This window comes from Lagenorhynchus albirostris, chromosome X (genome assembly GCF_949774975.1).
Source record: "Lagenorhynchus albirostris chromosome X, mLagAlb1.1, whole genome shotgun sequence".
NCBI classification, from domain to species: Eukaryota; Metazoa; Chordata; class Mammalia; order Artiodactyla; family Delphinidae; genus Lagenorhynchus; species Lagenorhynchus albirostris.
The window spans coordinates 1,007,199-1,022,517 of NC_083116.1; the positions used below are offsets into that span (position 1 = coordinate 1,007,199).

The window sequence follows — 15,319 nt, forward strand, 5'->3', positions numbered from 1 at the left end:
TTAATTTCCAAAAGAATTAAACTTGAAATGGGAATAAATGAAAGCATACAATTAAATAGAAAATATGAAACCATAAAAATGAAAGGAGAAAACATTGATGAAGACATTTATGCATGATACAAAACCCAGAAGCCATGCATGAGTAAATATGAATCAATGTCCGAACACAAAGAAATGTGAAACGTATTTATGGCAGAAAACACCGTGAAAGCATCAAATTGGGAATCAATTGGGATGATTCTTTATAAACCAGATAGTAAAAAATGCAGGAGGGCTTCCCTGGTGGCGCAGCGGTTGAGAGTCCACCTGCCGACGCAGGGGACACAGGTTCGAGCCCTGGTCCGGGAAGATCCCACATGCCGCGGAGCAACTAGGCCCGTGAGCCACAACTACTGAGCCTGTGCGTCTGGAGCTTGTGCTCCGCAGCAAGGGAGGCCGTGATAGTGAGAGGCCCGCGCACTGCGATGAAGAGTGGCCCCCGCTTGCCACAACTAGAGAAAGCCCTCGCACAGAAACGAAGACCCAACACAGCAAAAAAAATAAAATTAATTAATTAATAAACTCCTACACCCAGCATCTTAAAAAAAAAAGAAAAAAAAATTTAAAAAAAGGCAGGATACAAAGTGCAGAAGGCAAAAAAATAAAATAAAATCAATGTCTAATTATACAAAAATGTTAAACTCTGTTATGAACAAAACACCATAAATAAGATGAAAAGACAAACGAGTTAGGAAAAAATCAGTGACACAAATAGCAAGCTAAAGAAAATATCTTTAAAATATGAAAAAAAAACCCAAAAAACTCTTAGAAATCAGTACATAAAAGACAAACAATCGAATAGGGAATTGTACAAATGACAAGAACATGGCATTCATGGAATAAGAATTATAAACAGCCAAATTGGTACTTGATGTGATCTTATTTATGTAAAAAAACATTGTAAATGCAGGTTAGCATATCCTAGGAAAAAATCTGGACGAATACACATAAAACTGCTCATAGGGGTTAGTGCAGAGACATTATGAGGAAAAAATTTTATTTATTTATTTATTTTTGGCTGCCTTTGGTCTTTGTTGCTGCACTTTGCGCAAGCAGGGACCACTCTTCGTTGCAGTGCACGGGCTTATTGCGGTGGCTTCTCTTGTTGCAGAGCATGGGCTCTAGGTGCGTGGGCTCAGTACTTGTGGCTCGTGGGCTCTAGAGCGCAGGCTCAGCAGTTGTGGCACACGGGCTTAGTTGTTCCGCGGCATGTGGGATCTTCCCATACCAGGACTCGAACCCGTGTCCCCTGCATTGGCAGGCGGACTCTCAACCACTGTGTCACCAGGGAAGCCCCCTATGAGAAATTTTAACTTTCTAATAATGCACCTTTATGTAAAGCATAAATGATTTTGTTTATTTCATTAAAATTTTTTTAACCATTTATAAAATTGAAGTATAGTTCGTTTACAGTGTTGTGTTAGTTTCAGGTGTATAGCAAAGTGATTCCATTACACACACACACACATATTGTTTTATATATATATTCTTTTTCACATTCTTTTCCACTATACTTTATTACAAGATATTGAATATAGTTCCCTGTGCTATAGAGTAGGTCCTTGTTGTTTATCTATTTTATATATAGTAGTGTGTATATGTTAATCCCAAACCCCTAATTTATCTCTCCCCGTCTCCCTCTTCTCTTGTTGCGGAGCACGGGCTCTAGGCGCGCAGGCTTCAGGAGTTGTGGCGCGGGGGCTCAGTAGTTGTGGCTCGCAGGCTCTAGAGCCAAGGCTCAGTAGTTGTGGTGCGTGGGCCCACCTGCTCCACGGCCTGTGGGATCTTCCCGGACCAGGGCTCGAACCCGCGTGCCCTGCACTGGCAGGCGGATTCTTAACCACTGCGCCACCAGGGAAGTCCGCCCAGCAATGCTTTAACCAGTCCCGCCCCTGCCTTCTGGTGTCTCTGTTTGAGAGAACCACTGGCTTCAAGTACAACCTATTCATTTCCTAGTGGCTTTCAACTCTTGCCCCAGAGCAGGAATGAGAGAAGCAGCAGACACAGACACAGACAGCTTTTCAGACGCTTCGTGACTGTAGGGTCCGAACACGAAAATGAGAGAGAAAGTGATTCACTCCAGTCCTAGGGAAAGAGGCCTTCCCGTCCCCCTCCTTGCTGGTCCCCAAGGCTGAAGTCACACCTCTGTCGTGTGACTCGCACTTTCACTTCCCACATGAGGGTTTTCGTGCCTTCATGCCGTTCGATTCTAAAAACAGTGCGGGGTCCTGGAAGCAGCGCCCACCTCTGCTCCTGTGAGGACATACGCTTGCTGTGCTCCGGTCACAGAGCAGACACACGAGAGGCCTGAGGCCACCTCCACCGAGGGCTTTGAAGGCCGCAGCCAAGGTCCTATCGACTCCAGTCAGTGGACTCCAGACAATTTTGCTCACTTCCCTGCAAAAGAATTTTGTGAAACTATGACACACACACACACACATTTTTAAGCTAGCATCGGAAATTGTTCATAAGTTTAAATAGTGGCAAAGATGTGATTTCTGGCTTACTGTGAATATTCATAATTTAAAGCTACCCCTCCCTGCCTGTGCCTTGGGAAGCCTTCACTTACCCCTAGCAGGGTGCCTACCAGGGTTTGAACGGCAGTCATGAAGACCACGCAGCTTTTCAGAAGCCACTGATGGGCCTGGTTCCACAGGAAGCTGGCGCCGTGTGCTGGGGCGTGGAACGGGCTAGTCCTTACAGAAGGTGGTGGCTTCTCGTTGCCATCGGGGCTGACTCTGGCCTCATGGAGTGGCGCTGTGTGAGCAGACTGAGCCGTCTGGAGGACTAAGGAGAGCAGCCTCTACGCACGTAAAAGTATCCTGTACCATTGAGATACTGGCAACATCGTCCCCGGGGAAAAGGCCCCAGCATGCTCTTCACTGAGAACTCCATAGATGGCATCTATTTCCGAAAACGGCATTGCAGCCCCCAGGGCATGAGATGGAATTGCCACGAACTGCCTTTGTGAGATGGGCTGAGCAGCTCAGTGATGGGAGTAGAGAACATCAGAAGGAGAGCCCCTTCCTGCTCTGCCTTTGAGCCAAACTTTGTTTTCCTGAGATTAAACCTGCTTTGGGATGAACACGGTGAGATTTTCACCAGCCCTCTCTTGTCAAATCGTAACCTGTTTGCCTGATTTCAACAGTGCTCTGGCCAACCATGATGTCTTCACTTACCTGAAGTTTGGATTTCTAGTTCAGCTGGGAAATGGAAAGAACTGTAGTCTCTGGTCTGTGCGTGATTTCCTTTAGACGGAAGCCGGTAGGCTCAATCACCTGTGCCTTGAGGAGCTTGATAGTAAGGTGTTAAAACAGCCTTGAGGATCTAAGAGCTGTATATATCAGGAGTCAATGGTAGGTCCTTCCGGGACAGGATGCTTGATCAGTAACGCCCTTGCACTTCTGCAGAGCAGGCACCGACCGCAGCAGAGAATGAACATGTGGGCAGAGGTGAGTCCTTCTTTCCCAGGGGTGTAGTCTAAATTTGCACTCTTTCCATAGCTATCAACATTTCCTGACTAGTTGGTCCCCAGATTCTGAGGTCCACCTGGGACAGGGGCAAAGGACGTCCCTCTGGGCACAAACTTGCCAGGGACTCTGGAGTCCTCTGCCTCTGAGTTCCCTTGTAGCCTGTGGCCGGCCTCCCATTGCCCAGCGGCTCAGGGCTGCAGTGAAGTCAGCATAGGTCATAAGAAAGTCCCGTCCTCTCGCTTGGGACACACAAAGGACAAGCATACCTGGCGCATCTTCAGCTAGACTCACCCTCTAGGGAGAGAGCGGCACGTCCCCGAGTCACATGGCTCACAGTACGGCTCAGGAAAGGAATCCCAACTTTCCGACCTGCAGTCCGGGTTGGGGGTCACCTGTGCTGGCCCTTGTTAAGCAGAGAGAGATTTAGGAAATACAAAAGGATCTTGGCAAGAGAACCTCAGGGGAAACAATTAGAGGTGTATGCCAACCACATTACTGACGTGAGCAGCCTCTGTGATCCTTGACCACACACCAGCGTTAATAGACTGAGAGCCATCATTTGCTGTATACCTCCTCTGTGCCAGGGCGTATGGACGGATTTAGAGACTAATAGGGGACCAAACACAGACACGTGAAGCAGACAAGAGTCAAGCGTTAGTCTGCTTACAGTGGAAACTGAGGCCAGACTTGACTGTGAGGTGGAGCTGAGCTGGGGCCAGGCAGACCACCCGAGGCCCAACTCAACTCCACCCCTTCCCGGCTGGGTGGCTGCGGGGAAGCTAAGATGCTTCATCTCCCTCAGCTTTAGATTTGTCCTCTTCAACATGGAGCAAGTGATAGTGAGGGTGGTGAGGCTGGAGCCCAAGACGACTGCAGCACAGACGTTCTTTTTCTATCCTAGGGCAGTAGCCAGTCGGTCGGTTGGGCACAGTCCCCCCAGAAAGCCACTCCGTGGCAGTGCCCAGCTCTGGCCCTGACATCATCAGATGCGACCAGTATCAGGTGGACTTCTCCCCAGAAGGCTGCGTCCCCCTCCTCCGGCTGCCGAACCTCCAGCCCTGACCCTTCTCAGTCAGTGGGTGCAATTCCCCAAGGGGCTCTGCTCTCCTGCGCCCCTCGGTCCCCCGTCATTTGTCGTTTCAGGAGAAACATGGACAGAGGACTTAGATCCATGTCAAGTCACGATTTGCCCAGAACGTCTAATTTTTCTGTGTTTTGTTTTATCGATGTTAAGATATCTTTATTAATCATTCTGATCCAGAAGTCATACAGTTTCTCGATTCTGGGAAGGTGGCAGCAGAGGTGGTAACATCATTTTTGAATCTTCACAAAATCCTCATCTACTCTCCCAGCACCGAAGGAGAACGAGAAAGAGATACAGGAAACGATAGCAAAACCAAAAACCCAGGGTAACGTCCACAACAAAACTAGGTGACAAGGTATTCCCACAAACTCCAAAATCTGGGTTGGCTGAGACCAACCCGTCCCGGCCCCAAGGTCTGTGGACGCTTCTCCCCCGAGGGAAGGAAGCAGATGGAAGGAAATCAGGGGCATGGGGTGCCTGGTGGTCCTAGAAATCCGATGCTTACCTACCTACAGGTAATTTCAACTGTGGAACTCCTCGTGGTTGCCAAAATACAAGGCAGGAAAATAAAGAGAACCCATCAATCTGTCACTAAGAAGATTAAGAGGTACAAACTACTATGTACAAAATAAATAAGCTACAAGGATATATTGTACAGTACAGGCAATAGAGCCAATATTTTATAATAACTATAGATGGATTATAACCTTTAAAAACTGTGAATCACTACGCTGTGCCCCTTGAAACTTATATAATACTGTACATCAACTATACCTCAGTAAATCAGAACAACCATGAAGAGACTGTTAAGGGAAGAACAATCAACCAGATTGCTTCATCATCACGTCCTAACCGAATACAAGCACGTGGTTCCACGAAGAGGCCTAGTGTCCCGACCCACTGCCCGTAAGGTGAGGAAGCGGGAGCGGAGTTCCCTCCCTGAGAAATGAAGGGAATTCTGAGGCTCCCCACTCAGGACTGCATGCCTGCCTCCTTGGCAGCACAATTTCTAAGAAACTTAGGTACAAATATTAGCACGTAAGTTGAGAATTTGGGGGAGTGAAGAAGGGCCAATAAATAGCATACCTCTTCCCTGCCGGAGTTCTGAACCACTTGAGAAATACAAGAAAAGTCCCAACAGATGGGGAAGCAAAGCCTCTACACTGGTAAGGGCTGGTTTGTGAATACAGCTAATTCCCTACACCCCACACACTTAGACTCAGAACAACCCATTGGAGGGAGTGGAAAGGGAAGGAGAAAGAGACCAAATACTCCACACTGAGAACCTCTGACAAATTCCCGCTGGTGAGGAAACGTGGACCTCTGGACGCTGCTCACCAACAGTGTATTTCACTGCATCTCCACGTGGCATCTCTTTCCTCGAGGAAACCAGGGGAGACACACAGAGTCTGTGGCTGTGAGTGGTGTGGCAGCCGTGCTGACACTGCCTTAGAACATCTGGGAGTTTGCAGAGCGGCAGCCCCAGCTACTTAGGGCCCTTCTGAGGTGCCTTTCTTCCAAAGGGCTGAATTTATGTTTCAAACCTCTTACTTGCCATCCCTCCCTTCGGACCCCACGTGCCGGGAATGCTGGCACTAAGGCGGGCATGCGCATTAGCTGGAGGGAGGCAGCATATCCTCAGCCCCGCGCTGCCGCCGCGTCAGGGCACTCACCGACGCTGGAGAGTTGCACGGTGCTCCTCTCCATTAGATGGCAGAAGAGCTTTTGTATTAGAAACTGGGGCCAAGAGGAGAAACAGGCCAGGGAGGAGGGAGAGGAAGGTGGAAAAGTGCCGTAGGCCCACCTTGGACTGTTGGCAGCCCCTCTGGGGTCATGATTAGAGGCAGAAACGACTGGAATGATTCAAGGGGAAGTGTGTGTAATTCTAAGTACCCAGAGGGCTCTTGGGGGTCCTGTTTCCGGTTGCAGAGTGTGGCAGAGTGCTGCGGGGCAGGCCTTGTCCCACTGCCGCCTGCAGGCCAGCACCGAGCTAGCCCTCCGAGGCTTTGGCCCGGGCAGGGCTATCCTCCAAAGGACGGCGGTGGAAGGGAGGTTTATTCTGAGCAAGCCTGTGGGCCGTGGAAGTGAACCAAAGGAAGGCCCAGAGTGGCTGCAGGGGGAAGACTGGCTTTATGAATGTAGGCGAGGCGTCGTTGGGGTCCTGCCTTACGAGGATGCAGGGCACGGTGCAGGTTGGACATCGGGCTACACCTAGACCAGAACCGGGGAGATGAAAGTATTAGACAGAAGCCTGGGTCAGCTGAGTAGTAGCTTTCTCAAGCTTCCATAACCCTCAGTCCCCACTTCGTTCAATGAAGCTACTTTGATGACTCAGAGTTTGCAGATTAAAAATGGAATCCCCGATGGCCCTGATTAAGTCCCCTTGTAGACTCTCAGCTTTGGGGGCTGGGGGGCTTAAAAGCTCACCAATCTCGGGCTCCACTGCCCACTCTGCACTCCTCTCTAGCAAGGCCTGATGGCTTGATTCAAACCCAAGCAAACCTGTGCATTTTCTGCCTCTAAAATCAGCCTGAGGCCCATTCGCGTACTGGTGACGGCACAGTGGGCCCGCAATTTCAGCAGATCTGAGTTAAACAACATTGTCAAGATCTAGACTGTTTTTTCTTTTTCTTTTTCTTTTTTTGGCAAGGAAAACCTGAGCAATTGAGTTTGGGCTTGGGTTCAGCTGTGTGACCTAGGGAAGGGTCTCCCCTCGGTGGGGTGGACCACAGGGACGGCCTCCTTCCCCACCTCTCCTGTAGGGCCAACGTAGCAGCTCCTCTAAGGACACTCCCTTCCTTCCAGCCATCAGACAGTGCTTCCGAGGGCTCGCTCCCCGTGGTCCGGACAGGCGGGAAAGCCACCGGCCAGGCTGCGGGAAGCTGTGCCACCGGGTCCAGGCCACTGGGCGCTGCCGCTGCTTCCCTGAAGATGGGCTTTCCTCCTCCTCGGGCTTCTCCCCGGTTTTCCGCTTCACGCGCTGATCTGTGCCTCCCAGGTAACCAAACCAGATCTCTTCTCCGGGGCCGTTCCAGGCACGCGAGAAAAGAGCAGGAAGGATGCACGAGCCGTACTCACGCGGGGCCACTGCTCCGCGCTCCACTCGGGGCTATGCTTTGGACCGTGGCGTGTGGTAAGAAACAAATAGAAACCACTGCAACACCGAAGTAATGAAAGACTGATTAAAGTCTCAGTTATTTTAATTATGTTTTATTTACTTTTGTGTATAGGTTTTATCTGTTATCGTGTGTTTGTTGTATTATTTCATTACACTTAATGACATTACAGTGCATCCATACTGTAGAATGCGGCAGTTAAAAGACTGAAGTATGACTCCCTTTGTTATAAAGCAGGAACTAACACACCATTGTAAAGCAATTATACTCCAATAAAGATGTTAAAAAAAACAAAAGAAGATTGAAGTAAACCAGTTATGTGCTGACTGAAAACCTCTCCCGGACACATTATGCGGTGAAAACACTAAGGGCAGTCTAAGGGCAGTAAGTTTATATGTGTAATATGATCCCATTTCAGCTTTTAATGTGTGACTGTGGTGAACGTTTATATACATACACGTGTGAGTGTGGGAACATGTGCATATATGCGTGCAGGTGTGTGTTGATGTATGCGCGCAGGTGTGCACTGTGTGTGTCCGTACACGTGTGCAAATGTGTATGTGTGCGTACATGTGATCGTGTTTATGCTTGCGTGTGTAAGGTGTGTGCATGCTTGTTTCTGTGTACACGTGTGGGAGTGTGTATGTGTGTGTATGCCCATGCGTGTGAGTGTGTGCGTGTGCGTGAAGTGTTTGCGTTTGTACGCACCGGACAAAGCAGGGAAGGAAGTGAGCCCCCCGGCTGAGAGCGATGCTCTCTGGGAGAGCAGGGGGAGAAAGTCACACTGACTTTCACTTCTCGCTTTTCAACCGTTTGGATCATGTGTCTTTGAAAGTCTTTGACTTTCATTTTTGTGTTTTCAGTGTTTTCAAGGTTTAGGGCCCAAATGAAACAAAGCAATCCCCACATGTCCGCAGCCCCGTCATGGGAAAAAAGAGTGGAAGTGATCAGCTGTGGCCAAGCCAGAGCCGAGGGTCCGAGTCCAAGGAAGAGAAACAAGAACCCGGAAAGGATGGCCTCACTCAGACCGCTGGCAGAGCAGGGCACTTAGTGTGATTTCCAGGCGGAGCTGGTGGCAGGGCTGGGAGCAGGGAAGGCGTCATCCGGGGAAGACGTCGTGACCATCGGCTCTGCAAACGGCCCTCCAGGGACCCGTGCTGCTCAGAGACTCTAGGCGCCCATTAGGTCAGTGAACACCCAAAGAATAGTCAGTGTAACATGCAAGGGGCTGGAAAACTGGAAGCACAAACTCCGTCTGGGCCAAGCAAAACCATCAGCAGAATGGGTTTTCAGGTTTCAGTGAACACACTTCGAGTCTCACACTTTGGCCCCGGTCCAAATGGTACCTAAGTGAGCTCCTGTCCTTGAGGTGACAACTCCATTTCCACGAGGCGCTGAAAGTAAAGAGAACCCATCTCAGTGACCTCAACAGGTCACTCCTGTTGAGTCTCGATGTGTTAGATCTCTAGACTCTTTAGCAAGCTTCTCCTCTCCTCTGTTGTGAGAAAGGGATGCACAGGAAGGAATCGAAGCCTAGGCATAAGGCCTCCTACTTGTATCTTTGGTCCTACCGGGGAAGAGAGAAGCAAACGTGTCCCCCAAAGTCTGGGAAGGTGCCGACTATGTCCTAGTTCTGTCCTGCTTCCTCCCACCCTGGACGATCATGACCTCAGCATCCCCAATACGTCAAAGGTTCCCTGCTTTCACTTAACCATTAACTCAAGCATACGTGTTGGGTGCCTACTCAATGTCTGACTCTGCCCTAACTGCAGAGGATGCAGAAACGAGCAACAGACTTTTAGTCAACAGATCTGCACCAGTAACACTAATATGTGCCAACCACTGTTGGAGAGCCTAAATAAGAAATCATTCTTGCCATCATGGAGCCCACAGGCTTTTGGGGTAGCCAGAGAGAGAATCCGCCTGACTCAGCCCAGGGCTCAGAAGAGGTGTCTAGAGCGGGGTCACACGTAAGCCGGGGTCTCCCTGCGACTCAGCGGAGCTGAAACGGGGGAGGCTGCAGGAATCCTGGGAGTTTGGTGGGGAGGGGCGGTGGCGAGGGAGGGACAACATAGCCAACGCACAGAGCCAAAGTGTCTTTAAGACCAACTCGCCGGACCCTCCATCCCACGGGAATTCCCCACGGCGTCAATGACCCCGCCGGCCCGGCCTCTGTTCCAACCTAAGTAACATCACGCTCAGCACCCAACCCCTACCCTGAGGCCGCTCTTCAAAACGTAGTCAGAAGGAGGACTTTCCTTAGGGTCTGTTAAAGACAACTTCACTCATCTCGGCTCGTTTCTGTAATAACTCAACAGGTGAACTAAAGTGACGTCACCATCAGAGCGAGCACTCCGCCGCTCTCGCTGAACAGAAGGCAGAGTTCAAAAGGCTCACAGAATGGGGACAATGGCCATCTGTGGAGAGGGCTCCAGGGTCTCCCACGACTTAGAGAATTGCTAGAAAGCTGCCTTTTCCGGCCCAGGAGCTCGACAGAGGAGAACGCAGGATGGCCCCACTGCAGAAGCAGCACACCTTGAGCTCTGAATTCATTGTCTTGGGCTTTGGGGACCTGGCTGAGTTACAAATCTCCCTGTTTGGACTGTTTCTAATCACGCATCTTGTCACCCTAGCAGGGCACACGACTCTTGCGCTCATCACCCTCTTTGACTCCGCGTATCTCCTCCTTCGCAACCTGTCCACCATTGAAATCGGCTATACGTGGGTCATCGTCCCCAGCATGCTGGCCAGTTTCCTGTCCGGGAGCCAGCGGATGCCCTTCCTGGGCTGAGCCCTGCAAATGCATCTCTTCAGCGCCCTGGGCAGGGCAGAGTGTTTCCTCGTGGCTGCGATGGCCTACGACCGCTTTGTGGCCATCTGCAAGCCCCTGCATTACACACTCATCATAGCCAGGACCCTGTGTCTGCAGGTGCTGGCTCTGGCGTGAGTCAGCGGACTTGCGCTCTCCTTCACCCTCCCCACACTGATATCCCTCTTCCCCTTTGGTCAGTCTCATGAGATCAGTCATTTCTTCTGTGACATCCCCGCTGTGCTACTCCTGGCCTGCGCGCACGCACGCGGGCCAGTGAGGTCGCGGTCTTCCTCGTCTGCCTGCTCATCCTGTTGGTTCCCTTCCTGCTGACCCTGCTCTCCTGCGGGTTCATTATCGCTGCCGTCCTCAGAATCCACGTGGCTGAGGGCAGGAGCAAGGCCTTCTCCGCCTGTGCTGGGCACCTGCTGCTGGTCTCCCTTCTGCACTACGGCTGCACAATATTCATCTACATTCGCCCCAAGTCATGCTACGCCCCAGAACAGGACAAAACCGTGTCCTTAATCTACACCAGTGTCACTCCCGTGCTCCACCCTACGGTCTATAGTCTGAGGAACAAGGAAGTCGAGGGGGCCCTCAAGAGACTCCTGGAGAGCCACGACCAGACGAGGCCGGCAGTCCAATGCAAGGGGAGCGGGAAGAGGGGGTCCACGTGCCAGAGCCCAGTCGGTCATGTCCGCGCAGCCCTCGCAGCCCCACGCCTCCTCCTGAGGGCTGCGCTGTGGTTCTGCGGGCGCCTGGACCTTACCGCCCCCTTTCCCGCCGTCACACGTGGAACAAACCCTGACGCTTTCCGAGATGGAGCAGCTCTGGGGGGGTCAGTGAACGTTTCACGGCCCCTTCGCGGACGATGACACCCAGACTCTGGAGCACCGTCAGACACTTCTCCGGCCAAAGAGCTAGAAGTACAAGGAGCGAGCTCCCAAGTCCAAATGAGGTAAAGGCAAGGGGGCAAAGGCAGAGCCAGCCCAGGGGCTGTAACCCACTCCACCCTCCTCCTGCGCGCCCTCCTCTCCGCCGCGTTTCCCGACCTACCCCGCTTCCAGCCTCTGGGCCAGCTGGCCCCTCCTCATGTTGCCATGGGTTCGAGGGCCGCTCACTCCTGGCGGCCTTGGGGAGGGCCCGTGCGCTCACTCATTACCTAGGGCTGAAGGGCTTTGCTCTCTCCCTGACTGGCCGAGAGGCTCCTTGCAGGCAAGAACTGTGATTAACCTGCCGCCCGGCACCAGGCACATAACAGGTGTTCAATCAGCACTAATTGGACGCTGACCGCCCCCCCCCCCCGCCCTCCCATGAGTTCTGGCATAGGAACAGCTTCAGACTCTGGCTGCTAATGGAAGGGAAGCCTTCAATATCCTGCTGAGCCTCCGAGATTCAGGGACTCAGGTCCGGCATTACGATCTCAAGGAAGTGTTTGCTGACCCCACGTCCACCCCACAGGCTGGGCAAGGTGCCCTGGATCCCTGCATCCTAGCACTTAGCAGCAAATAATTCTTGAATGAGTGAATGAGCACCTTGTGGGTACCAGGCACTGCCCGTGGCACTGGGGATACGACAAAGCATAAGGCACAAAAGAGCTCACAAATGAGGCTGGCGAGTTGAGCACCTTATTTAAAAGACTAAAATAAAACCAATTATTTAGAAAATATACGATGGTTACGAGCTCTTCTTTCATAGGCAGGAGTCATTCACCCAGCACCAAGCCTAGAACACCCACATGCTGTTTAAAAGGGTCAGGAAGGAAAGGGTCTGGGTCCTTGATGACCCTTCATTGGAAAACTCAACCACAACCATCATCACCTCCCTCTAGCCTTCGTGTTCGGTCAACAATACACTTCCTCATAGTTTAAACCCCCAAAACCTTCCTCACCAAACCCCAACCTTGCCTACTCTCCTCAATTCATGTCTCCTACCACCTCCCTCATCATTCCTAGACGATGACCCCACCTCCTGCCACAGAGGGGCCCTCAGAGCCACCAGAGGGGCACTCCTCAATGGGAGTGGCAGATCTTGGAGGGCAGGAACCACGTGGGTAATTTTCCCTCGTGTCCAGCCCTACTTGCTCTCTGGCCTGCGCCCTCAGACCTAGGAAAGGGCAGAGCCTGGAGGGGCAGGAGGCGGTGCTATCATCTGGGTTCATTGCAGGGAACCCAGACGGCGACTCCAGGTTGATCAAAGTGAAGGTGGGGTGATCGCTAGCTTCAGCGTATGTGGAGAGAGAACTGACGTGAAAGTCAGAGAGACAGCGACCAAAACGCCAGTAGCCGCTTGTTGCCGACCACATCCCGTTGCAACCCTACGCGGGCCCTGTGCTTCAGGGCCATGTGATACCCTTACGAGAGGGGTGCACGGGCACCCCTTTATTTGGACAAGCTTCGAGGGGTGCCTCTTCTTTTATCTCTTCAAGAGATATTATTTTCACTACTCTCACCCCTAAACCCTTCCTTATTTTCAAAATAAACTAGTGAAACGTTGACAAGTGTTGAAGCCGGGTGAAAGGTAGGCGGATTCTTAAAAACACTACTCTCTCTCCTTGTGCGTACATGTGAAATGTCCGCAATAAAGACGCTAGAAAAGTCAAGGTACTGACCGGTCTCCCACCCTCGCCATTTATCTAAACTTCGCTCTTCCTTTAAGGCACAGCTCAGATGCCTCTGAGTCCCCGACCCCTTTTTAATGACCGCCTCGGTCGAGTTCGCACTTAAGGCAAGGGAATGCTGCTGACAGGAGAGCAGCCTCGGGTTCCCATCCACCACGGCCTTGCCGTGTGTGCACAGCACCGACCCACGTGTTCCTGTGCACGTGTGCACCCACACAAACGTGCACACACACAAGGCCCTGGGTGGGCAGGGGTGCAGAGACAGGGGGTTCCATCACTCCCAGGCAGTGGGGTGGGAGTCTGGCGGCACAGGGGGCCCCAGGGAGGAGGGAGACCCTCTCCTGGGTGCCGTGGGACAGGACGTGGGTCTGTGTGGTTGGGGCGTGATCCTGGGTGACATGACGATAACCCACTGACCTGCCCAGGGAGGAGGGGTTCCCAGAGAGCAGGCGCACAGCAATCTGTCAGGTAAGAGATGACGCCCCCTTGGCTAAGAAACAGAGATCTATGTCTATACCCTATGTACTCACGCACACATGCACTCAAGCTCACACAACTGCTACTGGTGGCAACTGGCTCAGGAACTGAAGGTTCCCTTGCTGGCTGGCTCTCTAAGCTTCTAGAGAAGGGACGGGGAGAGGGGTCTAGCCCAGCTGAAATATTCGCCTTGGTTCTGCTGCCCCCCCCTCGCCTGCCCCCTCTGCTCTCCAGTCCCCCTGTTCCCCGAGCTGCCACTGCTGCCCCTGGGGTGAGGGGCCACCCAGGGGTGTGCTGGGCAGAGCCTGGAGAGAGGCAGGCAGGGCCTGGTGGGGTCAGGTGAGACGTGACGGTAGCGGGCACTGGAGGGCGGGCGGCAGGGCTTGGGAAGCAGCGTGTGCACCAGCTTGGTTAAGGGGGGTGGGGGAGGCATCTATTTTTGGTGGGTTGTGATATTTTTGGCATTTTATTAAAAATGGAAAAAGTTATTTTAGTTATAAGCACTCTGGTGCTTCCTCCCCTCCCCCCCCCCGGCAGACCCCATAGGTGTCAGGGAAAGGCAAGCCCCCTGGGGGGGTGGGGGGCTAGAGCAGGGGCTGCTATGGCTACGAGAGGGTGAGCTGGTGATGTGAGCCGGGGCACCTGTCACATGACGCTCTCCACCACCACCACCTTGCTGCTCTCAGACACTGGGGTCAGGGTGGTCAGGCCCCTGACATCCGAGTCCTGAGCTCTGTACTCCAAGTGGTGGAGGCCCCAGACGGGCTGCGTCAGGTGCTGCCAGCGCTGCGGGAGAGAGGGACACCTTGAGTCCCTGGGGAGGGGCACCTGCTTGTCCCTGGCCTCTCTCCGCTTCCCGCCACCTGCCACCAACCTGGGGCCCGGGGCCGCGCCCCTCCTGACCAGGCCCCGCTCCCTACGCTAGGGAAATAGGGGTTCAGTGGAGGGCCGAGTGGCTGCTAGAACAGAGGCTAGGGACAGGCCTCTCCTCCGCCGCCACCACCTGAGCGAGGCCCTGGAGGGCCAACTCTCCTCCCGTACACCCCCCTCCGAGCTGGCCCAGAGGCTCCGGCACAACGGTCTGTCCCTCCCGGAAGGTGGGAGAAGGGGCAGGGCGCTCTGGAGGTCACGTCTCCACCCAACGGGAGGGAGGGATGGTGTGCGGGAGACGGGGCGCGGGGAACTGACCTCAGCCACGGTCCCCTTGGCCCTGAGGAGGCAGCCCAGGAGGTGGAGGGGCACACACAGCATGGAGGAGAGCGCGAAGCCCCAGCCCATGGCCTCGCCCCACCACGGGTACACGTAGGTGTTGTTGTAGACCAGCGGCTCGTAGTACACCGCGTTGAAGATGAAGACGCCCTGCGGGCGAGAAGCCTGGCGCTCAGCCGGCAGCCACCACTGCGGGCCCTCGGTGTCCCTCGCCCTGCCCAGCCTCTCCCGGCCCTTACCATGCACACCACCGGGGTGAAGAAAGACCAGCACCATTTCATCCAGGGGCAAGGTCGGTACCCGATCATGCAGGCCACGTCGTCCATGAAGCGGTCGGCTCCTGGGGTCACGTGAGGCCGGAGGGCCAGAGCTAGAGAGGCACCACCCCTGACCGTGCCGCACCCCCGGCTTGCCTGTCGGCCCAGACCTACCGTACACCCAGGCGATCACCACGCACTCCCAGAAGGCCTGCCAGAGCAGGGTGGTGCCGCT

The 15,319-nt window shown here is 53.2% G+C and overlaps 2 protein-coding genes across 2 annotated transcripts in view; one reads left to right on the plus strand and one right to left on the minus strand.

Moving 5' to 3' along the window:
* The first annotated feature begins 10,221 nt into the window (after positions 1–10,221).
* LOC132514008 (olfactory receptor 10V1-like) lies at positions 10,222–11,396 on the plus strand. Its single transcript, XM_060138644.1, is given in 2 exon segments — positions 10,222–10,785; positions 10,788–11,396. Coding segments are annotated over 2 exon segments (1,173 nt in total).
* A 2,235-nt stretch (positions 11,397–13,631) lies between these two features.
* The window catches only part of LOC132514009 (sodium- and chloride-dependent creatine transporter 1-like), a 4,096-nt gene continuing 2,408 nt past the window's right edge, over positions 13,632–15,319 (minus strand). The window contains exons 2-5 of the mRNA XM_060138645.1: positions 15,259–15,317; positions 15,067–15,167; positions 14,807–14,977; positions 13,632–14,404 (exon numbers count right to left, since the gene is read on the minus strand). Of these exons, the coding sequence (XP_059994628.1) occupies positions 14,264–14,404; positions 14,807–14,977; positions 15,067–15,167; positions 15,259–15,317 (472 nt within the window). The 3' untranslated portion in view covers positions 13,632–14,263. The remainder of the gene's footprint in view (positions 14,405–14,806; positions 14,978–15,066; positions 15,168–15,258; positions 15,318–15,319) is intronic.